At 48.6% G+C, this 24,528-nt stretch overlaps 2 protein-coding genes across 4 annotated transcripts; one reads left to right on the top strand and one right to left on the bottom strand.

The window, feature by feature from the left end:
* Positions 1-2,147: 2,147 nt before the first annotated feature.
* On the bottom strand, positions 2,148-7,192 carry zbtb1 (zinc finger and BTB domain containing 1). The gene is made up of 2 exons (XM_072362075.1): positions 7,003-7,192; positions 2,148-5,835 (listed from the first exon to the last, which is right to left on the bottom strand). Exon 2 carries the CDS (start codon positions 5,829-5,831, stop codon positions 3,834-3,836), a length of 1,998 nt encoding a protein of 665 aa, XP_072218176.1. The 5' UTR covers positions 5,832-5,835; positions 7,003-7,192; the 3' UTR covers positions 2,148-3,833.
* A 1,546-nt stretch (positions 7,193-8,738) lies between these two features.
* zbtb25 (zinc finger and BTB domain containing 25) lies at positions 8,739-16,066 on the top strand. Of its 3 annotated transcripts, none has more exons than XM_072362088.1 (3): positions 8,739-8,930; positions 12,798-12,977; positions 13,923-16,066. In XM_072362088.1, the coding sequence occupies exons 2-3, from the start codon at positions 12,805-12,807 to the stop codon at positions 15,013-15,015; spliced, it is 1,266 nt and encodes a 421-aa protein (XP_072218189.1). In that variant the 5' UTR covers positions 8,739-8,930; positions 12,798-12,804; the 3' UTR covers positions 15,016-16,066. The 3 variants fall into 3 exon arrangements, with proteins under 3 accessions (XP_072218189.1, XP_072218187.1, XP_072218188.1); XM_072362086.1 differs by lacking the exon at positions 8,739-8,930 and adding an exon at positions 12,489-12,610 and having other exon boundaries at positions 12,730-12,977; XM_072362087.1 differs by lacking the exon at positions 8,739-8,930 and adding an exon at positions 12,489-12,610.
* The last annotated feature ends 8,462 nt before the right edge of the window (positions 16,067-24,528 follow it).

Below are 24,528 nucleotides of genomic sequence, written 5' to 3' on the forward strand. Positions count from 1 at the left end.
CCATAGCAGGAACCCAGGAGTCCGACTCTGTCAGAGGGGACAGAGTAGAGATAGGGTGCAGGCATAGAAGGAAGAGCAGAAAGATAAAGTGCAGAGATAGAGGGGGGAGGGAAGTACAAGGTAAGTGCTGGGATAGGAGATGCTCTCTGAAGAGCTGGGTTTTCAGGAGCTTCTTGAAGATAGACAGGGACGCCCCTGTTCTGGTAGCGCTCGGTAGGTCATTCCACCATCGTGGGACGACACATGAACAGAGTTTGGATTGTCTTAGGCGTGGTGTAGGAGCTGCTAGACGACAATCCTGGGACCAACGGAGGGACCCAGTTGGGACAGAAGCCTTTGCAAGAGCATTCAAGTAGATGGAGCCGCTCCATTAAGCTCTTTGTAGCTAACATCAGGGACTTGAATTATTGTACAAAGGTTAATGAAGTTTGACATTAGAGATGCTGACTTCAGTTTCTCTGAGAAAACATCAGGCGGAGCCATTTGTGTCCTGAAAAAATCCTCCATCGTGTTAATCTGAGCGCTTTAATCTGTAAAAATGATGATCTTCAGGTCAGAAACCCACTGAATACCGGATCCTGATCAGCAGGTCGGTCCATCAGTTTAATAAGGTTTCTGACTGATTGTAGCTCAGCTCGTTTAATCCCATCGGGACCAGGCCCCCCCCCCATCCTGGATTAAACTGTGTTAGATTGACTTTTATTTTTAGACAAATGCTTTGTCAGATATAATCTCCTCATGTTGCAACAGGAAGTAAATCTGTTGCTGGGAGAGGAGGGACAGTATTTAAAAAGCAGATACATTTATTCAGACAGTTTCACCTTCATTTTGTTTCTTAATAAACGCTTTTTATATTTCAGATCTGCAGCACATTTTATAACAAAGTCTGTAACGAGGTAAAAAATAATGATCTGGTCCTGAAGCAGCCTCCATGACAGTCTGAGCAGCAAAGATGTTCAGAGGAGCTCCAGTTTGTGTTAAAACAAAGTTCCTCAGAGAAAGACTGGAAGGGATCTGCATATTTCTGCCTCTACAGAGCAGAATATCATTAAAGCATTCAGGGAACCTGGAGGAGTTTCTGGATCAGGGGGCAAAGCTCATTTCCACTTCTGTGACGGCAGCATTAATGCAGAAAAGTTCCCTGAGATTTTACAGCAACATATGCTGCCTTCAAGGCCACATCTTTTCCTGGGACGTCCCAGCATTGTTCAAGCAGACCATGGAAAACCACATTCTGCCACAGTCCAAAGGCCTGGCTGAGGAAGAAGAGGTACGGGTGCTGGACTGGCTGCCTGCAGTCCTGACCTGTCCCCAGCAGAGAAACAACCACCCCCCCGCACTGCTGCACACCTTAAGACCTGTTTAAGGAGGAATGGGACAAAATAACAGCTGGAACTCTGCATCACCTGGTTTCCTCAGAGTCAGAACGGCTTTAAGTGTTGGCAGAAGGAGACAAAGTGGGAAAAGGTTCACTGACTTTATGGGATGCTGCAGGTCTGAGGTGTAGAAATGATGTTTGTTCCCAGATTAAATGAAGCTGAACAGGAAACATGTTGAGTTCAGACTGACTGACAGGAAGTAAAAGTAAGAGAAAACATCAAAATAACTGTTTTTTGCAGAAAACTATCCCAAGTTTTTCCAATTTGTGGCTGTAAAAGTTATTTAAAGCCTTTTAGGAATGTTATAACATGTAAAACTGATCAGTTTAGTCTGTTTATGGGGTTGACAGAATGAGTAAAGGCTGAAAATCAACACATACAACCACCCCCCCGCCCTGCTGCACACCTGAAGACCTGTTTAAGGAGGAATGGGACAAAATAACAGAGGTGTAGAAATGATGTTTGTTCACAGATTAAATTAAGCTGAACAGGAAACATGTTGAGTTCAGGAATAAAAGTCAAAGTTAACGTAGGAATCACAGAGTTTCGTACATTCAGGGATTTCCTCTGATTCAGCTTTCCTGTTGCTCCTCCATGTGGACACACTGTGTACTGCAGCCTGAACTAACCCGGTTCCAGTCATGACCCGGTTGGCTCTGCTCCGTCACAGTCTCAGGTGTTGGGTGACGACCTCGGCTGCAGGGTCAGGGGTCAGGGGTCAGGGGTCAGGGCTGTAACACACACTGAAAACACACTGAGTCCACAAACAGAAGTTCACTTGGTTTATTAAGATCTGAAAAGGCCCGTTTTCACACAGCAGAATATCAACAGAACCATCTGAACACAAACACTCATGGTTCTGTCCACCAGGATCCAGAACCGTTTCAATTCCTCCTGCAGAGTCAGAGCGACACAAACAGATTTGATACCATTTCATTCTGAGCTGGTTCTGATGCCACTCCGTATTGGACTGGTTTCAGCTGGTGTGGATCTGGTTCTGAATTAGTTTTAAAGGTCCCTGAAGCAGAAAGAATAGTTTGAGTTAACAGGTGAGAGGTTCTGAAAAGTTTCACCTCCTGAATCAGAAAAACATTTTGGATCTCAACAAGAACCGGTTCATAAAAACTGAGCCTCTTTAAATATTTCATCACTTTTCTGACAAGTTTTAAAAAGGTTCTGGTTCCAGTTAAAGTTCAGAGCTAGTTCTGCATAGAACTGTGTAGAAACCGGTTCGTTTCTCCATCACAGAACCCATCAAAGCTGATCGGACCTGAAGTGAATAAACGCAGCTGTGCTGAGTCACCAGAGGGGGCGCTGCAGGGCGCTGTTAGTGGCTGTAATTCAGTAGAAGAAGAAGCTGTTCAAACAGGAAATAAAGCTGAAGGAGGAGAAAACAACAGCTGTGGTGGACATCCACAGGAAACCGGAGAGAGCTCTTCTTCAGGAACTACTTTCATATCTGGATCGGACCAGAACCAGCTGGTGAGTCATTTAGATGCAACAGGTTCTTATGGATCTGGAAGCATAACCCACTCTGAACCAGAACTGGAACCGTCCCAGTTCGTACCAGCTGGAACACTGCAGACAGAACTGGGTTAGAACTGGTTGTCCTGTAAGAACTCTGAGAACTGGGTTGGACCGGGTTTGACGCAGCAGGTTCTAAACTACTTTGAACGGGTCCTACAGCCTCTTGGGTTCTTTTACACTTACTTGGTTTGTTTGGAAGAACCTAATTCTGGAACTGGAACTGGTTCAGGAGGAAAGTTTGGTCTGGGAGGAAGTAGTTTGGACTCATTTCTGACCGGTTTCAGATGTTTTGGTTAATTACAAGCAGCTGGAACCGGTTCTGATTCAGCAGAATTCCAGGGACCAACATAAGGCATTACAGTAACAAATGAAAGGAAACCAGCTGATTCTAGTGTTTTCTGTTGGACTCCCTTTGAGGGGCGGGGCTAGAACCTCCATCCCCCATCATGCATCACTGTGAATGACAGTAAAGGCACCGAGCGTGAGGCGGGATTCAGGCTGAGCTCGCCGTCTGCCACACGGGAGACTTTAGTATTCTGGGAAATAAAAATAAGAGCTGAGGCTTCGCTCCGAACAGAAACTCCCCTGAGAGTCTGCTCCCAGCCCCCCCCACTCTGATACACACCTGTACTGTTGGGGTTCATTACCGACACCCCCCCCCCCCCCACTCTGATACACACCTGTTCCTGTTGGGGTTCATTACCGACACACAAATTAAAGCAGTAACTAAAAGCTGCGGCTACAGGCTCCACCCCCCACAGCAAAGCCACCAATCACCAGCCCCGATGCTCGAACAGCTGTTCAGGTGATGCAGACATGGAAAAGTGCAGATAAAAACGGGTCTTTTTGGCGTCCGAGTGCATGATTTGTTCTCACATTTATGGCTTTCAGTAAGAGACGGTCTGAGCGGCGAGGAGCCGCGGCGCTCTATAGCCGCTTGGTGTGCTTGGAGTTATAGTGGCTCCTCATGTCCTTACGGAGGCGGAACTTCTCGCCGCAGACGCCGCAGATGTACAGGTGCACGTCCATGTGCTTCTCCAGCTGCTCGCCGCCAGGGAAGATCTGGAAGCACACCTGGCAGATGGTTTCGCCGGCCGCCAGGTGGGAGATCATGTGGCGCACGTGGTCGTGCTTGAGGAAGGTTCCCTGGTCGCACACGGGGCACACGTAGCGCGCCATGCCCTTGTGCATGTCGGTGTGGAGGCGGAGCTGGCGCTCCCGCAGGAACTGCTTGCCGCAGGTCTGGCAGGTGAACTGCTTCTCCTTGGTGTGCACGGTGTAGTGCTCCCGCAGGTGGCAGCGCTGGTAGAAGCCTTTTCCGCAGATGCTGCAGAAGTGTTTCCGGCGGTGGTCCGGCTCGCCGCCCTCCTCCAGCATCACGGGGCGGAACAGCTCGTGGTCGTGGCAGGACAGGGCGTGCTCCAGTGCCAGGCTCTCGTTCTGGAACAGCAGGCCGCAGTGAGGGCAGGCCAGGTCCGCCTCCTCCATGCCCTGCGGCTCCCCCAGCAGCGAAGCCTCGTCCTCGCCGTCCGACTCGCCGCCGTGGGACTCGCCGCAGCGCTCCGCGTGCTCCTGCAGCTGCCGGCCTTTGATCAGCACCTGGCCACAGCGCCCACAGGCACATATGTGGCCCATGTGGTTGGACAGGTAGTGGGCCGACTTGTCCTCGTCGGTTAACGGGGCGCCGCACAGTTCGCAGGGGGCGCACTCGCCGTCCTGCCGCTCGTCTTTTACTTTCCGCAGCTTTGCAGGGATTCCTGCGTCGCTGCTGCTCGACAGGCGGCCTTCGACCGGGTCGCTGCTGCCCTCCAAACCCGAGGCACCGGGCTCCGGCTCGCGCTCAGGTCCCGTTTTCTCCCTCGGCGAGTCTTTGCGAGCGCCGTCACTCAGTCGAGCGCCACAGTTTTTGGCGGCGTGCTCGCCGACCCGTACCATTTCGATCTCGGGGAACATGCTTTCCTCTGGTTCCGTCTTGATGCTCCTGGTGGATCCGGGCTCGCCGTCGGTCCCAGCTGCCACGGACCGGATGGGGAGGTCGGGGTCGTCCTCACCCTTGCAGACGACCCGGTGCTCCTCCGTGCTCTCGGAGGCGGAGCTCTCTGCTTTGCTGGAGTCGTTGTCGCCCTCCAGGTTCCCCTGGGGCGGATGGAAGGCCTTGCGGTTGGTGCAGGTCAGGATGTGTTCGATCAGAAGCTTCTCGCAGCTGAAGACGAAGCCGCAGTCGTCGCAGGTGTAGGTGCGGCCGAAGCGGGGCCGGTCTTTGAGGGCCGTGCTCCTGCCGCCGGACCTCTTCCTCAGGTCACACGGCTGTTCGCCGTCTGCAGCGGGCGGCGCCACAATCAGAGGCGGCGCCGCCACGTCCTCGGCCGGCGGGGGGGGCCTGCTGACAGCTGCTGGAACAGCTGGACGCCCGCTGCTGTTCGCGGCCTTTGCTGAACGCTCCGCCTCCGGCGCCGCGGGCCTCTGCTGCTCGTACATGCGCACGCCGAACATCATTTTGCTGCCGCTGAGCCCGGTGGAGGAGCTGGATGAGGAGGCTGATGAAGACGGGGTGAGGTTGGAGCTCCTGATGTCCCGGAGGTCCTCCAGAGAATCGGGGATGTAGTACATCTGCAGGTACGCCATGGAGGCCTTGAGCTCCTCGAACTCGTAGCTCCCCACGACGATGCGCCCGAGGTACATGAGCTGCAGGATGAGGTCGAAGCACTCGGCGCTGATCTGCATGTTGCTGAGGTCGAGCCGGCCCGCTCCCTGCTGGTCCCGGATGAACATCATTCTGAAGTAGGAGCTGCAGGCCGCCAGCACGGCCTTGTGCGCCCGGAAGTAGATGTCTCCGATGGCGATGAGGCAGTCGCACAGGAAGCCCCACTCCCGCTGGTTGTTGAGCTGCTGGAGGACATGATCGCTGTGGCTCGGCCTCGCCATCGCCCTGCAGACAACAGAACAAGTCATTTCCCAACACCAAACCGCAGGTCACATGACTGTGAATCAGTTTTACGCCACAGATGGACTCCTCCCAGCCCGAGGAGCCCGGCCAGCCCAAACCAAATATCTCCATGAAGCTCCACTCCGTCACTCACCAGCTCAATAGCATCTTTGTTTAAATAGAAATAGTTTTCAGCTTTGAGATGGATTTCAACAAATATTTAGGTCAGTGGAAGAATTCAGTAAAAGTTAATCGATGTTGAAGCTCAATGTCAGAACTTCTGTTATCAAAGCCTCACTGAAAGAGTCGATAACTGACATATGATCAATCGTTTAACTTCCATCTTAAAGTCAGAGATCAGCTGTTTTAACCTCAACACATCTGTAAGCACCTGCTGAGTCAGACCAGAACCAGAACATTTCTGTTCTGCTGCCCCGAACTGTGTCCAAACCAAACAGGCTTCTGTAAATAACCTGAGCCGCTGCAGTCTGGGTTTTACCTGCCTCTCACCAAACTCTGTTCAGAAAACCCGTAAAATAAGAGTTCTGACGGTCAGTAGGACTCCGCCAAAAGCAGGTCCCCGTGTGACCGCACACAGCCGCCGGGGGCACTGTCACGCACTCTCCGGCTGGCAAACCCACTCCGCGGGGCCCGCGGGAGGCAACAGGACCGGGCAGGACAGGCCGCGGAGGGGCTGATAGGAGGGCAGCCAAGATGGAGTTCACAGCTCCGCCGCGGCTAGCTGCGCGAGGCTAATGCTAACATCTACTACAGCGGAAGTTACGGCACCCAGGCCTCCAGAATAAAAGAGGGACACGATGACAAGTGAAATGAAAGGAAAGGGGCGTGTGCGGACGGTGCTCCGCTACACATAAACCCAGTTAAAGTAAAGTTTAAAGCAAAGTAAACACGGCGTACATCGAGGGCTTCTCATACACGCAACACTACGGCTTGCATAGCTAAGTCTTTACTTTGAAAATCTAAACCGGATGAGAGACACGTAAACGCCGATAACTGACGGCACGGAGCCACATCTCTCCCGCAAACAGCTCCGCCACCCCCGCACTGCCACCGCATTCAGCCAGCTCCGAGAGCAGCAGGCCGCGGCGAGATTTTCTTACTTTCACGGCCGACCAGCCGAGGAGGCCGGCCGGGGAGCAGCGGACTCACCGTGGGTAGCGGAGGCCCGCGGAGAAGCTGCTGCTGTCGGGTGCGGAGAGCGGATGTTCCCGGGGCGCCGGAGCTTCCTCCCCGGAGGGTTTGTTGTGTTCAGGCGGAAAGTCGAGACGACGAACAGCCTCTTCTTCCTCCCCTGCTGGATGAAAGAACTTCCGCACAGACTGCCGCTCCGACACCACAGGAAGTCAAATTAAAGACTTCCGGTCAGATCCTCCTACTTCAAATTAAAACCACAATTTATAGAAAAATAAATGTATAATAACAATAAAAAACATATTTAAACGGAGTCCATCCTCTTTGATTCATCAGGTTTTATGTCTCATGACGTAATAAAAACATCTGTTCCTCAGCAGGTGCGAAACTCAGTGAACCCAACCTCAGATATATCACCTGTCTCATTATTTATGGAACACAAACTGAGACAAAACACAGCAGCAGTGAGTGAGAAACTAAGTGAACCCCAGATCCAGTGATTTCTACACAGGCACTCTACTGGGACCACTTCATCCACACGCCCCCCTGCAGCACAGTTTATTCACTCCGTGCTCTGTGACAGTCGGCTAACTTCACACAGAGTTTGCTGCTGATAGTTTTGTGCAACATGGCAGGATATTTATCAGATTTTGACAACGTGAACGACGACTTTGAGTAAGATGGACGTTCTTACCGGAGTGAATAAACTGTGCTGCAGGGGGCGTGTGGATGAAGTGGTCCCAGTAGAGTGCCTGTGTAGAAATCCCTCCGTTAGCTCTCCTATAGCTGCTGTTATGTGGCTACTTGCAGCTACTAACAGCAGCTATGAGCTAACAGCAGCTATGAGCTAACAGAGCTATGAGCTAACAGAGCTATGAGCTAACAGCAGCTATGAGCTAACAGAGCTATGAGCTAACAGCAGCTATGAGCTAACAGCAGCTATGAGCTAACAGAGCTATGAGCTAACAGAGCTATGAGCTAACAGCAGCTATGAGCTAACAGAGCTATGAGCTAACAGCAGCTATGAGCTAACAGCAGCTATGAGCTAACAGAGCTATGAGCTAACAGAGCTATGAGCTAACAGCAGCTATGAGCTAACAGAGCTATGAGCTAACAGCAGCTATGAGCTAACAGAGCTATGAGCTAACAGCAGCTATGAGCTAACAGAGCTATAGCACACGTTCATTCATTCATTCTTCTTAAAGTATTGGTGAAATAAAGACAGATAATGCCTTATTTAGAGGCTGCATCCTCTAAGCCCCGTTCACTCCGTTATATGGATCTCCAGTTATCTAAATATCTTCTGAAGGACGCCGACTTTCACCAAACTGTTCTCGGTGAGTAGATGAACGTATTTCATGCAGAAATAAGGTTTAAAAATACCAGAGTTCCCCTTTAAGATTACATTATCGGCATGTTTCTGATAAAGATGGAGGTCTCCAGGTACAACTGTTTAATGAGGTTAATATATCCAAAATGTTTAAACGCAGTAATTAACGGTACACATGCATTACTACGAGTTACGCTGTGCACATCTCTGGCATTACTGTTGATGAGAAAGCATTGCTTGCTAGCATCTGATGCTAACTTACAGCTAACTGCTAACCTGTTTCCTCTGGGATCAATAGAGTAACTATCTGTATCTATATATAATATATGTTAAAATGATTTAAAACCACTCATTCTGATCAATTATGGCTCATTCTGATCACTGTGATTATTGATCTTACTCATTTTTTTTTGTAGTTAGTTTTCTTTGTTCTCTCAGATTGTTTCAACACGTTCAAACTGCCATCATTGATTACTGATTACACGTTAAACTGCTGGGATGACGTGATCAGACCCTTTTGACCCTTCCTCTCGCGAGATGTGACGCGGCTCTGCGAGATTGTGTCTGCAGCAACAAATCGGCTCCTCATCCTGAAGACAATCTGCTCGTTTCTGCGGTAAGAGGCTGATTAACGGTGCGCGTGCACGGCAAGCGCAGACAGAGGCCGTGTGCAGGGATCGGGGCGCGAGCTTGTGCGCCTGCTTGTTGGTGATGTTTGAGGACGTGCGTGTTTGATGAATGTGGATGAGAGGGAGGAGGATGGAGGAGACTGCAGCCAGCCCGACAGGCGCGATGTGACATGCACGCGCCAAGCTGTGGTGTGGCTGGGTCGCGCGGGGGTACGGTTTCCGGTGCGCGTGGGTTGTGGTTTGTTGTGGCTCAAAGACATCTGAATCCCCCTTCCCGTTCCTCCTCTCAGTGCACGCGCGTGTCCTGCAGGTGACCTTCACTCAGGTCAGAGGTCACGTGTCCAGGTGCTCCGGGTGTCGTTTTCTGGTACTTTAGCTGAGGATGGAGGTGGGTGGAGCTTGGTGGAGATGTTGTGATGTCACAGATGTCCAGCACGAGGGACAGGTGTGCTGCTGCTGAGCAGAGAGGGAGGTCCTTCAGTCAGAGGAGCGGCTTCAGTGTCTTTGTTGTTGTTGTTCTGTCTGTTTGTTGTTATTTTGTGTTTTTGTTGTTATTTTGTCTGTTTGTTGTTATTCTGTGTTTTTGTTGTTATTTTGTCTTTTTGTTTGTTGTTATTAAACAAAAGTGTTCGGTTTTAGCCCAAAATCTTGTTTACATTTGGACAGTAGGTGCAAACCCAGAAAAATCAGTAGGTTGAGATCTTTAGAGTTTGTGGTTAAGTAATTTTGATGTAAAACTAACTATAGACCTGAACAAATATCCATCCATCATCTGCTGCTTATCCGGGGGTCGGGGGGGCAGCAGCTTTAACAGAGAAACCCAGGCCTCCCTGTCCCCGGCCACTTCCTCCAGCTCTTCCTCCAGCTCTTCCTCCAGCTCTTCCTCCAGCTCTTCCGGGGGGACCCCGAGGCGTTCCCAGGCCATAGTCTCTCCATCGTGTCCTGGGTCTTCCCCGGGTCTCCTCCCAGTGGGACGGGCCCTGAACACCTCCCCAGGGAGGCCTCCAGGGGGCATCCTAACCAGATGCACCTCATCTGACTCCTCTCAATGCGGAGGAGCAGCGGTTCTACTCCGAGCCCCTCCCGGAGGACTGAGCTTCTCACCCTATCTCTAAGGGAGGCCCAGACCCCCTGCGGAGGAAACCCATTTCGATCTCGTTCTTTCGGTCTCTCCCCACAGCTCGGGACCATCGGTGAGGATGGGAACGTAGACTGACCAGTAAATAGAGAGCTTCACCTTCTGGCTCAGCTCCTTCTTCACAGACGGGTCGGTGCAGCAACACTGCAGACGCTGCACCGATCCGCTCCATTCGTCCCTCACTGTGAACAAGACCCGAGATACTGGAACTCCTCCACTTGGGGAAGGATCTCATTCCCGACCCGGAGAGAACTTTCATCCATTACTTTCAAAAAAGTACTTTTATCCATTACTTTCAAAAAAGTACTTTTACTCAGATTACTTTCAAAAAAGTACTTTTACTCAGATTACTTTAAAAAATACTTTTACTCAGATTACTTTTAAAAAAGTACTTTTACTCAGATTACTTTAAAAAATACTTTTACTCAGATTACTTTCAAAAAAGTACTTTTACTCAGATTACTTTAAAAAATACTTTTACTCAGATTACTTTTAAAAAGTACTTTTACTCAGATTACTTTTGCAAAAAGTACTTTTACTCAGATTACTATTTAAAAAGTACTTTTACTCAGATTACTTTTGCAAAAAGTACTTTTACTCAGATTACTTTCAAAAAAGTACTTTTACTCAGATTACTTTTGCAAAAAGTACTTTTACTCAGATTACTTTCAAAAAAGTACTTTTACTCAGATTACTTTTAAAAAGTACTTTTACTCTGATTACTTTTTAAAAAGTACTTTTACTCATTACTTTCAAAAAAGTACTTTTACTCAGATTACTTTTGCAAAAAGTACGTTTACTCAGATTACTTTTGCAAAAGTACTTTTACTCAGATTACTTTCAAAAAAGTACTTTTACTCAGATTACTTGCAAAAAGTACTTTTACTCATATTACTTTTTAAAAGTACTTTTACTCATTACTTTCAAAATAGTACTTTTACTCATTACTTTCAAAAAAGTACTTTTACTCAGATTACTTTTGCAAAAAGTACTTTTACTCAGATTACTTTTTTAAAAAGTACTTTTACTCAGATTACTTTCAAAAAAGTACTTTTACTCAGATTACTTTCAAAAAAGTACTTTTACTCAGATTACTTTAAAAAAAGTACTTTTACTCAGATTACTTTAAAAAATACTTTTACTCAGATTACTTTTGCAAAAAGTACTTTTACTCAGATTACTTTAAAAAAAGTACTTTTACTCAGATTACTTTCAAAAAGTACTTTTACTCAGATTACTTTTTAAAAAGTACTTTTACTCATATTACTTTTTAAAAGTACTTTTACTCATTACTTTCAAAAAAGTACTTTTAGTCATTACTTTCAAAAAAGTACTTTTAGTCATTACTTTCAAAAAGTACTTTTACTCAGATTACTTTCGCCAAAAAGTACTTTTACTCAGATTACTTTTGCCAAGAGTACTTTCACCCAGAAGCCTGAAGCCGACTTCTTCTTCTCTGGTTTCTTCAAGTTTCATTTAAGCTGTCGTCAGCATATTTCACAGGAAGCAGCTCAGAGGTGGTTCCAGTCCAGAATATACTTCAACCAGCAAAGAGCAGCTCCTCTGATCCTGAAATGTTGAACATGATCATCCAGGTGTGTGCAGATGTTACAGGTCTTCCCCGGGTCTCCTCCCAGTGGGACGGGCCCAGAACACCTCCCCAGGGAGGCCTCCAGGGGGCATCCTAACCAGATGCCACCTCATCTGACTCCTCTCTGGAGGAGCAGCGGTTCTACTCCGAGCCCCTCCCGGAGGACTGAGCTTCTCACCCTATCTCTAAGGGAGGCCCAGACACCCTGAGGAGGAAACCCATTTCGTTGTTGTTATATTTTTGTTGTTGTTGTTATATTGTTGTTGTTGTTGTTATATTTTTGTTGTTGTTGTTATATTTTTGTTGTTGTTGTTATATTGTTGTTGTTGTTATATTTTTGTTGTTGTTATGTTTTTGTTGTTATATTTTTGTTGTTATATTTTTGTTGTTGTTATATTTTTGTTGTTATATTTTTGTTGTTATATTTTTGTTGTTATATTTTTGTTGTTGTTGTTATATTTTTGTTGTTATATTTTTGTTGTTGTTGTTATATTGTTGTTGTTGTTGTTATATTTTTGTTGTTGTTATGTTTTTGTTGTTATATTTTTGTTGTTATATTTTTGTTGTTGTTATATTTTTGTTGTTATATTTTTGTTGTTGTTATGTTGTTGTTGTTATATTTTTGTTGTTATATTTTTGTTGTTATATTTTTGTTGTTGTTATATTTTTGTTGTTATATTTTTGTTGTTATATTTTTGTTGTTGTTATATTTTTGTTGTTGTTGTTATATTGTTGTTGTTGTTGTTATATTTTTGTTGTTGTTATGTTTTTGTTGTTATATTTTTGTTGTTATATTTTTGTTGTTGTTATAGCAGCCCGCACCGCCCCCTGGTGGCAGCTCAGCACACTCACACCCATGCAGCACCTGTCCTCCCTCTTCACCTTTTGCTTTGTTACATAACAAAAGTCATTCAGAACAGTTGATTTTTTTAGAAAAGGTAAGATGTTATCTGGGATTTTTTGTCTTATTTTGCACAAATGATTTGGAATTAAAAAGAAAAACACATTTTTGTAACTTTCTCCACATCTCATTGACACTCCCTGTGGCGTCCTGCAGGATTTACCCACAGTGCACTGCAGTGCTGGTACAGGTTCTGCAGTGACCAGAACCTGTGTGTGTTTCAGACGGGTCATGGAGGTGTCGTCCCACAGCCTCTTCCTGCTGCAGCAGCTCAACGTGCAGAGAGAGTTCGGCTTCCTGTGCGACTGCACCGTCGCCATCGGAAACGTCTACTTCAAAGCCCACCGGGCCGTGCTGGCCGCCTTCTCCAACTACTTCAAGATGATCTTCATCCATCAGTCCAGGTGAGAACCGGTTCCAGCAGAACCTCCAGCAGAACCTCTGAGCTCCAGCTTCATGCTTTCTTGCTGTTCTGCAGAGTTTCTGGATCTCGTTCGTCCAGATCTGGCCTGTTGTTGCCGGTCCAGACCAGAACCAAACCACAGAACATATGACCCGGAGAGTCCAGTTCAGCCAGCTCCTAAAAACATGTGGAAATGAAGGAGACTCTTTGGACTCAGCAGAACCGGGTTCTACTGAGTCCAAAGAGGAGTCCTTTGTCTATCCTGTAGATTGCTGCAGTTTTCTTCTGTTTCTGTAGAAGTTCAGGAGTTCATTTTCTTTTCCTAAATCGGGTCCGGAGTTAAATTAGTTAGAACAGTTCTGGAGTTCTGGAGTTCTGGTCTGATAGTTTGGTGTGTTTTGGGATATGGTCTAAAGACCACTGTAAAATCTGAATCAGCTGGTTCTGATCCGGTCTGGATGATCTGGATCAAATGATCCGGTCCAACCAGTCCTGGTCAGCTGGTCCTGATCAGCTGGTTCTTCTCAGCTGGTTCTGGCCCGGCTGTTTCTGACCCGGCTGGTTCTGACCCGGCTGGTCCTGACCCGGCTGGTTCTTCTCAGCTGGTTCTGACCCGGCTGGTTCTGGCCCGGCTGGTCCTGACCCGGCTGGTTCTGACCCGGCTGGTTCTGACCCGGCTGGTTCTGACCCGGCTGGTTCTTCTCAGCTGGTCCTGACCCGGCTGGTCCTGACCCGGCTGGTTCTGACCCGGCTGGTTCTGGCCCGGCTGGTTCTGACCCGGCTGGTTCTGGCCCGGCTGGTTCTGACCCGGCTGGTTCTGACCCGGCTGGTTCTGGCCCGGCTGGTTCTTCTCAGCTGGTTCTGACCCGGCTGGTTCTGATCAGCTGGTTCTGGCCCGGCTGGTTCTGACCCGGCTGGTTCTGACCCTGTCCCTCTGTGTCCTCAGTGAATGCATAAAGATCCAGCCCACAGACATCCAGCCGGACGTGTTCAGCTACCTGCTGCACATCATGTACACCGGAATGTGTCCCAAGCAGCCCGTGGACCAGAGCCGGCTGCAGGACGGCGTCAAGTTCCTCCACGCCTACCAGCTGTGCCGGAAGCCCGGAGACGCCGCCGCCGCCGCCGCCGCCGACGCGGTCCGCATGTCCAACCTGTACGGCATCCAGATCTCCTCCCAGCTGGCCACCAAGGAGGCGGTCCCCAAGAGCAGCGGCGTGTCCCGCGGGGCGCCGGAGGGCCGGGGGGCGCGGGCGCACTCCCAGCTCGCCCTCGCCGTCGGGCTGGAGGCGGAGCCTGCCGACCACCAGGCTTCGGCTCTGCGGAACGTCTGCTCCGTCGCCTCGGGCGACGACTCGGACATTTCAAATCGCATCAAGCAGGAGCGCGTGGAGGAGGATGGCGAGGAGGGGCCGGAGGCGGGGTCTCAGGGCAGCAGCCCCGGCCAGCGGCCCCTGCTGTGTCCCCGCTGTGGCGAGCGCTGCTCCTCACCCGAGGGCCTGCGAGAGCACCTGTTCAGCCACGCCCCCGACCCCGCCCGCCTGCCGCAGGGCGGCGAGCCGGACGCCACCGCAGAGGAGGGGCCCCCAGGGACCCAGGAGCAGCTGGACGCAGGCTGCCTGGAGGAGGCGCTGAGGCAGAGCCAGGCGCTCGCCAACCAGCTGGCGGCGGAGCTGCGGAGGAGCCGGGGGGGAGGCGGCGGGGAGGGGGGCGCCGCCGCCGTCCTGCACTCACGCAAACGGAAGATCGCCTGCGCCGTCTGCAGCCTGCGCTTCTCCCATAAGAGCCAGCTGCAGGAGCACATGTACACGCACACCGGCAAGCCCGGCCGCTACCACCGCTACAGCCGGCTCTGCAGCCAGCTCTTCCAGGGCTCCGCCCACTTCTGCGAGGGCGGCGCCGAGCCGGGCGCCGGAGGCGGGGCCTCGGCCCTGCTCTCTGAGGAAGCCAACAGAGACGCTCAGGATAACGGCAGCTCCTGCTACTCGCTGGACTCTGAGATCTCCCAGGAGAGCGTGGACGGCGTGCCGGTGGAGTGATGTCAGCAGATGATGTCATCGCTGGAGGTGTGTGTTGTTCTGACAGCTGTACCTGTGCAGGTGTGTGTTCGTGTCATGTGATCATAGTGTGTTGCTGTGGGACTCGGCTGAGCCTCGGAGGTCCTGAGGTCAGAACACGGGGCGCTTCTCCTGATGGACGCTTCTATGACCTCTGACCTCTGACCTCACCTGTCGGGTGCAGCATGCCTTCAGGTGGCAGCTCTCTCTGTTTTTAACGCTGACGCAGAACCGATCCATCAGAACCCGTTTTATTCTCAGGTTTTATGTCTCAGAACATGATGAAAGCAGCTGTTCCTCAGCTGAAACTAAGTGAACCCTGATCCAGCAGCTTCAGCAGCTCTGAGTGAAACTAAGTGAACCCCTGATCCAGCAGCTTCAGCAGCACTGAGTGAAACTAAGTGAACCCCTGATCCAGCAGCACTGAGTGAAACTAAGTGAACCCCTGATCCAGCAGCACTGAGTGAAACTAAGTGAACCCCTGATCCAGCAGCACTGAGTGAAACTAAGTGAACCTCTGATCCAGCAGCTTCAGCAGCACTGAGTAAAACTAAGTGAACCCCTGATCCAGCAGCTTCAGCAGCACTGAGTAAAACTAAGTGAACCCCTGATCCAGCAGCTTCAGCAGCACTGAGTAAAACTAAGTGAACCCCTGATCCAGCAGCACTGAGTGAAACTAAGTGAACCCCTGATCCAGCAGCTTCAGCAGCAGTGAGTGAAACTAAGTGAACCCCTGATCCAGCAGCTTCAGCAGCACTGAGTAAAACTAAGTGAACCCCTGATCCAGCAGCTTCAGCAGCACTGAGTAAAACTAAGTGAACCCCTGATCCAGCAGCTTCAGCAGCACTGAGTAAAACTAAGTGAACCCCTGATCCGGCAGCTTCAGCAGCAGTGAGTGAAACTAAGTGAACCCCTGATGCAGCAGCTTCAGCAGCAGTGAGTGAAACTAAGTGAACCCCTGATCCAGCAGCTTCAGCAGCAGTGAGTGAGAAACTAAGTGAACCCCTGATCCAGCAGCTTGTAGCTGCAGCTTCAGCAGCAGTGAGTGAAACTAAGTGAACCCCTGATCCAGCAGCTTCAGCAGCAGTGAGTGAAACTAAGTGAACCCCTGATCCAGCAGCTTCAGCAGCAGTGAGTGAAACTAAGTGAACCCCTGATCCAGCAGCTTCAGCAGCAGTGAGTGTAAAACTAAGTGAACCCCTGATCCAGCAGCTTCAGCAGCAGTGAGTAAAACTAAGTGAACCCCTGATCCAGCAGCTTCAGCAGCAGTGAGTGTAAAACTAAGTGAACCCCTGATCCAGCAGCTTCAGCAGCAGTGAGTGAAACTAAGTGAACCCCTGATCCAGCAGCTTCAGCAGCAGTGAGTAAAACTAAGTGAACCCCTGATCCAGCAGCAGTGAGTGATAAACTAAGTGAACCCCTGATCCAGCAGCTTCATCATGTTCTGAGACTTAAAACCGTTTTAAACCGTGTTTTCCAGCCTTCGGTTTAATCAATAAATGAGTTCAGCTGCAGAAAGAAAGTATTTTTTTATCGTCCTCTCCTGATTCTGACGTCACACTGATGATGCTCTGCCAGCTGAGCTGTTATTGATCACTGATCAGTGGCTGTTGTGCTTTCTTCTTCTGTGTCTGTGTCAACAGGAAGTTTTTCTACATGTTTGCTTTTCTTCGATGGAACGTTTTGTAAATAAATGTTTTTCCACCAATCGCAGCTCTTTGTCTCTGCTTTCTTCTCCTGATCGATCTGCTGATCACTTTTATTGATTCCTGACGTTTTTCCACTGAATCCGTTGTACGTCTTATTGATATCTGTTTCTGACAACAAATCGATTGATTTTATAGTTTTACATCAATATTTAGATATATTTGTGCATCATGAGGTCCAGCAGGGGTCAGCAGAGAGCAAAGCATTCTGGGAAACTGAGTCCACGCTGACGCTGCTGTTTCCTGTAAAGTTTTCTTGTTTCTCCCAGTTTTAAAGCCACAGTTCTGAGGAAGCTGAACCCTGGGAAGGATGTTTGCTCTGCAGTCAGGTGACCAGGTGTTTTAATGTCATACAAACAGCTTTCAGAAGCTAAACTGTGACCGAATGCAATGGAAACGTTGCATTTAAGAACCAGGAACCAGGTGTTAAACAGCCGCTGTGATGTTTCAGGTCAGGTTTCACTTCTCAGAGTTTCAGAGCATCAATGAGTTCGTCTGAAGTTTAGTGTTTTTGGTTTTATTGGAAGATGATTGTGACCCGCTGGCTGATCTCAGCTCTCAGGTGTCTCACCTGTTTGCTCTGTCTGAGAGTAAAAATGAACCTCAGGTGCTCCTGAGGGCAGTCTGCCCTGTCAGGTGGTCCCAGCAGGTGGTCTCAGCAGGTGGTCCCAGCTGTCCCAGCAGGTGGTCCCAGCAGGTGGTCCCAGCAGGTGGTCCCAGCAGGTGAAGTCTGAACGTAAACAGGAAGCTTTCATATCAGCTTTTGAACCTTTACCAACTACATTTCCCAGAATGCCTTTCAGTCCACTCCTGCGTTGCTTAGGGACAAATGGAGGAGCTAAAAGCTGGAGCTTCTTCTTCTGCTTCACACCTTTAAAAACAGACTAAATCAGCAGATCAATAACTGATTACTGATCAATACTCCAGAATCTGTATGTGTTTCAGTGACAGAAACATCAAACCTCAGCTGTTTCCAGACATGAAGGATTTAAACAGATCAAAGACAGTTTGTGTAAAATCTGGTTTAAAATCAGCCTCCGTCCCAGAAACCTTCCAGGAATCAGCGAAACGGAAAGAAAGAAAGAAGCTGCAATGTGACAAAAACTCCCCAGAAGAAGCAGAAAATCAGTTTTTATTGGTTTGAGTTTTTGTTGTTTTTAGTTTTTGTTGTTGTGTATTTTTGTGTGTTTTTGTTGTTGTGTATTTTTGTGTGTTTTTGTGTGTTTTTGTGTGTTTTTGTTGTTGTGTGTCTTTGTTGTTGTGTATTTTTGTGTATTTTTGTGTATTTTTGTGTGTTTTTGTGTATTTTTGTGTGTTTTTGTTGTTGTGTGTCTTTGTTGTTGTGTATTTGTGTGTGTTTTTGTGTGTTTTTGTGTATTTTTGTGTGTTTTTGTGTGTTGTTGTGTGTTTTTGTTGTTGTGTGTCTTTGTTGTTGTGTATTTTTGTGTGTTTTTGTGTGTTGTTGTGTGTTTTTGTTGTTGTGTATTTTTGTGTGTTTTTGTGTGTTGTTGTGTGTTTTTGTTGTTGTGTGTCTTTGTTGTTGTGTGTTTTTGTGTATTTTTGTGTGTTTTTGTGTGTTGTTGTGTGTTTTTGTTGTTGTGTGTCTTTGTTGTTGTGTATTTTTGTGTGTTTTTGTGTATTTTTGTGTGTTTTTGTTGTTGTGTGTCTTTGTTGTTGTGTATTTTTGTGTGTTTTTGTGTGTTTTTGTGTATTTTTGTGTGTTTTTGTGTGTTGTTGTGTGTCTTTGTTGTTGTGTATTTTTGTGTGTTTTTGTGTATTTTTGTGTGTTTTTGTTGTTGTGTGTCTTTGTTGTTGTGTATTTTTGTGTGTTTTTGTGTGTTGTTGTGTGTTTTTGTTGTTGTGTGTTTTTGTGTGTTTTTGTGTGTTGTTGTGTGTTTTTGTTGTTGTGTGTCTTTGTTGTTGTGTATTTTTGTGTATTTTTGTGTGTTTTTGTGTATTTTTGTGTGTTTTTGTTGTTGTGTGTCTTTGTTGTTGTGTATTTTTGTGTGTTTTTGTGTGTTTTTGTGTATTTTTGTGTGTTTTTGTGTGTTGTTGTGTGTTTTTGTGTGTTTTTGTGTATTTTTGTGTGTTTTTGTTGTTGTGTGTCTTTGTTGTTGTGTATTTTTGTGTGTTTTTGTGTATTTTTGTGTGTTTTTGTTGTTGTGTGTCTTTGTTTTTGTGTGTTTTTGTGTGTTTTTGTTGTTGTGTGTCTTTGTTGTTGTGTGTTTTTGTGTATTTTTGTGTGTTTTTGTGTGTTGTTGTGTGTTTTTGTTGTTGTGTGTCTTTGTTGTTGTGTATTTTTGTGTATTTTTGTGTGTTTTTGTGTATTTTTGTGTGTTTTTGTTGTTGTGTGTCTTTGTTGTTGTGTATTTTTGTGTGTTTTTGTGTGTTTTTGTGTGTTGTTGTGTGTTTTTGTGTATTTTTGTGTGTTTTTGTGTGTTTTTGTTGTTGTGTGTCTTTGTTTTTGTGTGTTTTTGTGTGTTTTTGTGTATTTTTGTGTGTTTTTGTGTATTTTTGTGTGTTTTTGTGTGTTTTTGTGTATTTTTGTGTATTTTTGTGTGTTTTTGTGTGTTGTTGTGTATTTTTGTGTGTTTTTGTGTATTTTTGTGTGTTTTTGTTGTTGTGTGTCTTTGTTTTTGTGTGTTTTTGTGTCTCTCTAACCTGCACATGCGACCATCAGAACAATCAGTCCCAGCTGCAGTGATGACATCATCAGTGCGAGACCTCAGGCAGCTCTAATTAAAACCTAGTTTTTTGTCTCTTCTGCTCAGATCAGCTCTAATTCTGGAGGTGTTTGTGTATTTGTTGGTTTTTGTGTCACTTTGTGGTCGAGGCTCCACGCCACGTGTCCTCGCCTTAATGAACGCACGTGTTCACAGAACCCATGACGTGAAGATGAAATCTGGCAGAAACTCATTAAAAGGAATAAAATCTCCCTCTGCCCTTGGGGGACACCCCACCCCCGCCCAACAGAAGGCGCAGACAACATGCCAATCAGTGGGGTTGCTATGGAAACTGGGGCGGCGGAGCAGCAGAGGAGAGGCGAGCTCACATCCTGCCGACGTCCCTGTGAAACAGATCGGATCCGCCGGACGCTGCCAGGTGAGACGCTGCTTTATTCTCTGATCCATTTACCTGCCCGATGACATCATCATGCACGTCTGATGACATCATCACGACTCGTCTAAGCCGACTGAGGACCAGTGGCTTGTTGTAAACTTTGTGTGAGGTGGCAGCTGAGCTGTGATCCTGTGTGAGTCGATTCTCCCTGAAGGAAGTAAAATCAATAAATCAATCAGTGTTTGATTTCTCTTGAAGACATTTTTAACTCGTTAGTTTTATCCCATTTTTTCCGGTCTCACTTTGACCATCAGCCTGTTTGACCACAGCTCTGATTGATCATCAAAGCTCTGATTGATCATCAAAGCTCTGATTGATCATCAAAGCTCCCGTAACTCTGTAGGACGGTAGAAGTTTATCAGTGAATCAGATGACCTGTGATGACCTTTGACCTTTCTCAGGTGTTGTTGCTGTGCTAGCTGTGTTAGCATCCAGGATTCACCACGGCGTCTCACAGGTGAGCGTTTACACCTGTCCTGCTGCTGCTGTGAGATCCAGATGAGTTACAGATGTGCTGTAAACTGCTGTTGGAGTGGAACAACTCAGTGCAGCTGACAGCAGAACATTTCCACCAGAACTGGCTTCATCCCTCCAGCAGGGTGGAGGTGAGGGGGCGGGGCTTAGCAGAGGAGGCGGAGCCAACCTAAGGAGTGTTTTTGGGGAGCTTTACACCTGCTGGTGACCTCAGACGCCCTGATATCTGCTCCCAGGAGCAGGAAGAAGGAGTTTTACACAATATGGAGGCTTTAAAGGTCTGAGCTGTTAGAAGAGTAGCTTTTTCCCACGTGATGCACCCTTTTACTGTCATATTTATGAAAAGCAGAGCAGGTGTGAGAGAGGGTTTCCTTCCTGATCTCAGCTGCACAATGACCTCTGATTAGGATCTGCTTCAGCTGGCGTTTGGATCAATAATCTGATCAGTTTCATCCCTCCTGTAAAGAAATCTTAATCTGTCTGTCATAACTCAGGTCTTCTTCTTCCTGCAGGTTCCAGGCGTTTCTTCTCGGCAGCCGATGGTTCATCACTGTGTGCAGAATAGCTGAAGCGCCCCCAGCGAGCAGCAAAAGTATTTAGCTTCTCCATGGCAACAAAGGATGGAGATGAGGAGTGGGCCGGGTTGAGGAGGACGCCGGCGGGTCTGCAGCTGGGCAGAACCAGAACCAGCGGGAGCCCCTGGGAGCACCGAGCTGAGAACCAACCCGAGGAAATGAAGCGCCGTGACGCTGCGGGCAAAGACGGCGAGATCAGGGAGGGGCGGAGCTGGTGGAGCAGATTCTCCTCAGTCTGCATCAGGAAGGAGGGCAGTTTGGAAAGTGGAGCCGGGGGGCCGCTGCAGGAGCCCGGAGCTGGTTTTAAGGAAAGGAAGAAATTAGACCTGAGGACGGCGTTCAAAAGATTCACCGCTTCACCAGCTGCTCAGAAAAGTCCCAAACAGAGCAGAGACCAAGCTCCACCGAACCTCCAGAGCAAACTGCAGAGGTTCTTCATGAGAGGAGCGAGGAGACACTCCGTCCTGCTGGAGGACCCTGAGCTGGAGGAGGACCCTGAGGTGGAGGAGGACCCTGAGGTGGAGGAGGACCCTGAGCTGGAGGAGGACCCTGAGGTGGAGGAGGACCCTGAGCTGGAGGAGGACCCTGAGGTGGAGGAGGACCCTGAGCTGGAGGAGGACCCTGAGGTGGAGGAGGACCCTGAGCTGGAGGAGGACCCTGAGGTGGAGGTGGACCCTGAGGTGGAGGAGGACCCTGAGCTGGAGGAGGACCCTGAGCTGGAGGAGGACCCTGAGGTGGAGGAGGACACAAAGCTGGAGGAGGACCCTGAGCTGGAGGAGGACCCTGAGCTGGAGGAGGACCCTGAGCTGGAGGAGGACCCTGAGCTGGAGGAGGACCCTGAGGTGGAGGAGGACCCTGAGGTGGAGGAGGACCCTGAGCTGGAGGAGGACCCTGAGCTGGAGGAGGACCCTGAGGTGGAGGAGGACCCTGAGGTGGAGGAGGACCCTGAGGTGGAGGAGGACCCTGAGCTGGAGGAGGACCCTGAGGTGGAGGAGGACCCTGAGGTGGAGGAGGACCCTGAGGTGGCGCTCACCCAGCCGATGGAGGCCGCCGCAGAGACTCCAGAACCACCAGCAGAGACCACCGCAGTGGACCTAAGAGTCCCACCAGAGCTGATCCAAACCGCCGATGTAAGACGGGTTTCAGTTCAGGCCGTGCTGTCAGAGGAAGTCAAAGTCCTCTGTGAGGTCCTGGTGGACCTCGATGCTCAGATCTCCTCTCAGGAGAACATGGGTCAGACTGAGGTCCTCCTGGACCTCGATGCTCAGATCTCCTCTCAGGAGAACATGGGTCAGACTGAGGTCCTCCTGGACCTCGATGCTCAGATCTCCTCTCAGGAGAACATGGGTCAGACTGAGGTCCTCCTGGACCTCGATGCTCAGATCTCCTCTGAGGAGAACATGGGTCAGACTGAGGTCCTCCTGGACCTCGATGCTCAGATCTCCTCTCAGGAGAACATGGGTCAGACTGAGGTCCTCCTGGACCTCGATGCTCAGATCTCCTCTGAGGAGAACATGGGTCAGACTGAGGTCCTCCTGGACCTCGATGCTCAGATCTCCTCTCAGGAGAACATGGGTCAGACTGAGGTCCTCCTGGACCTCGATGCTCAGATCTCCTCTCAGGAGAACATGGGTCAGACTGAGGTCCTCCTGGACCTCGATGCTCAGATCTCCTCTCAGGAGAACATGGGTCAGACTGAGGTCCTCCTGGACCTCGATGCTCAGATCTCCTCTCAGGAGAACATGGGTCAGTCTGAGGTCCTCCTGGACCTCGATGCTCAGATCTCCTCTCAGGAGAACATGGGTCAGACTGAGGTCCTCCTGGACCTCGATGCTCAGATCTCCTCTCAGGAGAACATGGGTCAGTCTGAGGTCCTCCTGGACCTCGATGCTCAGATCTCCTCTCAGGAGAACATGGGTCAGACTGAGGTCCTCCTGGACCTCGATGCTCAGATCTCCTCTCAGGAGAACATGGGTCAGACTGCCTCCCAGACTCTTCAGCCATCAACCAACGGCCCGTTCATCCGGATCGAGGTCTATCCTCCGGACGACGTGCTTCAGGAGCAGGAGTTGGAGGAGTGTTGGGGCGGCAGCTGCTCCCCAGCGAACAGCTTCCACTTCCTGCCCAGCTCTGACCAGCAGCGGCTGCTTCAGATGGCGCGGTCGCTGGTCCGAGCCGCAGTGACCGCTGCCGTAGATCAGCTGAGCAGAGAGCAGCAGAACAGCTGCAGAGACCACGCCTGAGGAGGACGTTTTATCAGACATCCGTCCAGAGGAACAAGTTCAGGACCAGAACAAGTTCTGGACCAGAACCGGACCTCCTGCCTGCAGCTTTTCCCTGATCTGAGGCTGGCAGGCAGCAGCAGCAGCTGTTTTCCCACAGATTGTTTGTCTCGTGTCTTTCTGTCAGTGTTTTTATCCAAGTTACCGACTCCTGCCTGAAAGCTGTGATCATCTGTGATGATATTTAATATGTTGGTGTTGGAGCTGCAGACGGTTCTAAATAAAGCCGGTGAAGTTCTGCAGAAGTTCTTTATTCACAGCAGAGGCTGTTAAAGCAGCTGCTGAAGTCATGTTTCCTGTGAGCTCATCTGTTAAAGTGTTACTGCAACAGAAAAGTAATCCGATTACTTTAAACTGTTCCTTATCTGGCTTTAGTGGTTCTGTTTGGTGTAAATATTAAACTTAAATTCAACTGTTTAATTATCAAAATTCATTTAATTTGAGTGAAATTTGAATAAATTTGAAAATGTTTTAAAAATTACATTAATTTCAGTTTTTTGTGTTTTTTCTTTTATTTAATTGATATTTTCACACATTTAGAAAACTCTGAAATATCTGAAATTTCACAGTTTCACAGTGAATTATTCAGAACTTTCTCCACTGAGACGCTTCCACCTCCTCCTACTGACCCGTCCGGTTCTGCCGGACTCACCAGAACCGGTTCTGCCGGACTCACCAGAACCGGTTCTGCCGGACTCACCAGAACCGGTTCTGCCGGACTCACCAGAACCGGTTCTGCTGGTTCGTTTGACAGAAACGAGCCCAAAATCAGAACTCTGAGGAAACATTATTAGACGTTATTTCACACATCAGACCAGAGTTGTTGTTGGTTCTGTAACTTTCCTTTATCAGAACCGCCCTGCCTCGTGGCTCAGCTCAGCCGTGCTGCGTTTGGGTCCAACAGAACACCGGGCCGGACCTATGTGGAGGTGTTCTGATCAGTTTACTTTAACTAACTTGTGAAAAATGGAGGTTCAGCAGCAGGATTTTCTTCTTCTCCTGCCTCCAACAGATTTGGCGGCGGTGCTCCTGTCCCAGCATGCAACACGGCAGCAGCTCCCTCCACGTTAAACATGTTACTGGGTTATTAAAAAGAAATAAAACTAAAGTAAACTTGATTTATGTGGGTTCACTGCTGGTATTATCTGAGGTTTGGGTTTAAATGAAGCTGTTTTTAACCCTCAGTTTTAATCATGCGGGTCGCCCTGTAGGCGGTTCTGGTTCATGATGTTCAGTTTTAATCATGCGGGTCGCCCTGTAGGTGGTTCTGGTTCATGATGTTCAGTTTTAATCATGCGGGTCGCCCTGTAGGCGGTTCTGGTTCATGATGTTCAGTTT

The sequence above is a fragment of the Leuresthes tenuis genome, unplaced genomic scaffold (assembly GCF_036924035.1).
Source record: "Leuresthes tenuis unplaced genomic scaffold, fLeuTen1.0.hap1 SCAF_13, whole genome shotgun sequence".
NCBI classification, from domain to species: domain Eukaryota; kingdom Metazoa; phylum Chordata; class Actinopteri; order Atheriniformes; family Atherinopsidae; genus Leuresthes; species Leuresthes tenuis.

Excerpts from the sequence above, each read along its gene's own strand:
- zbtb1 (XM_072362075.1), bottom strand. The coding sequence starts at position 5,831 with ATGGCGAGGCCGAGCCACAGCGATCATGTCCTCCAGCAGCTCAACAAC.
- zbtb25 (XM_072362088.1), top strand. The coding sequence starts at position 12,805 with ATGGAGGTGTCGTCCCACAGCCTCTTCCTGCTGCAGCAGCTCAACGTG. Across the intron at positions 12,978-13,922 it reads ATCTTCATCCATCAGTCCAG|TGAATGCATAAAGATCCAGC; the intron begins GTGAGAACCGGT and ends CTGTGTCCTCAG.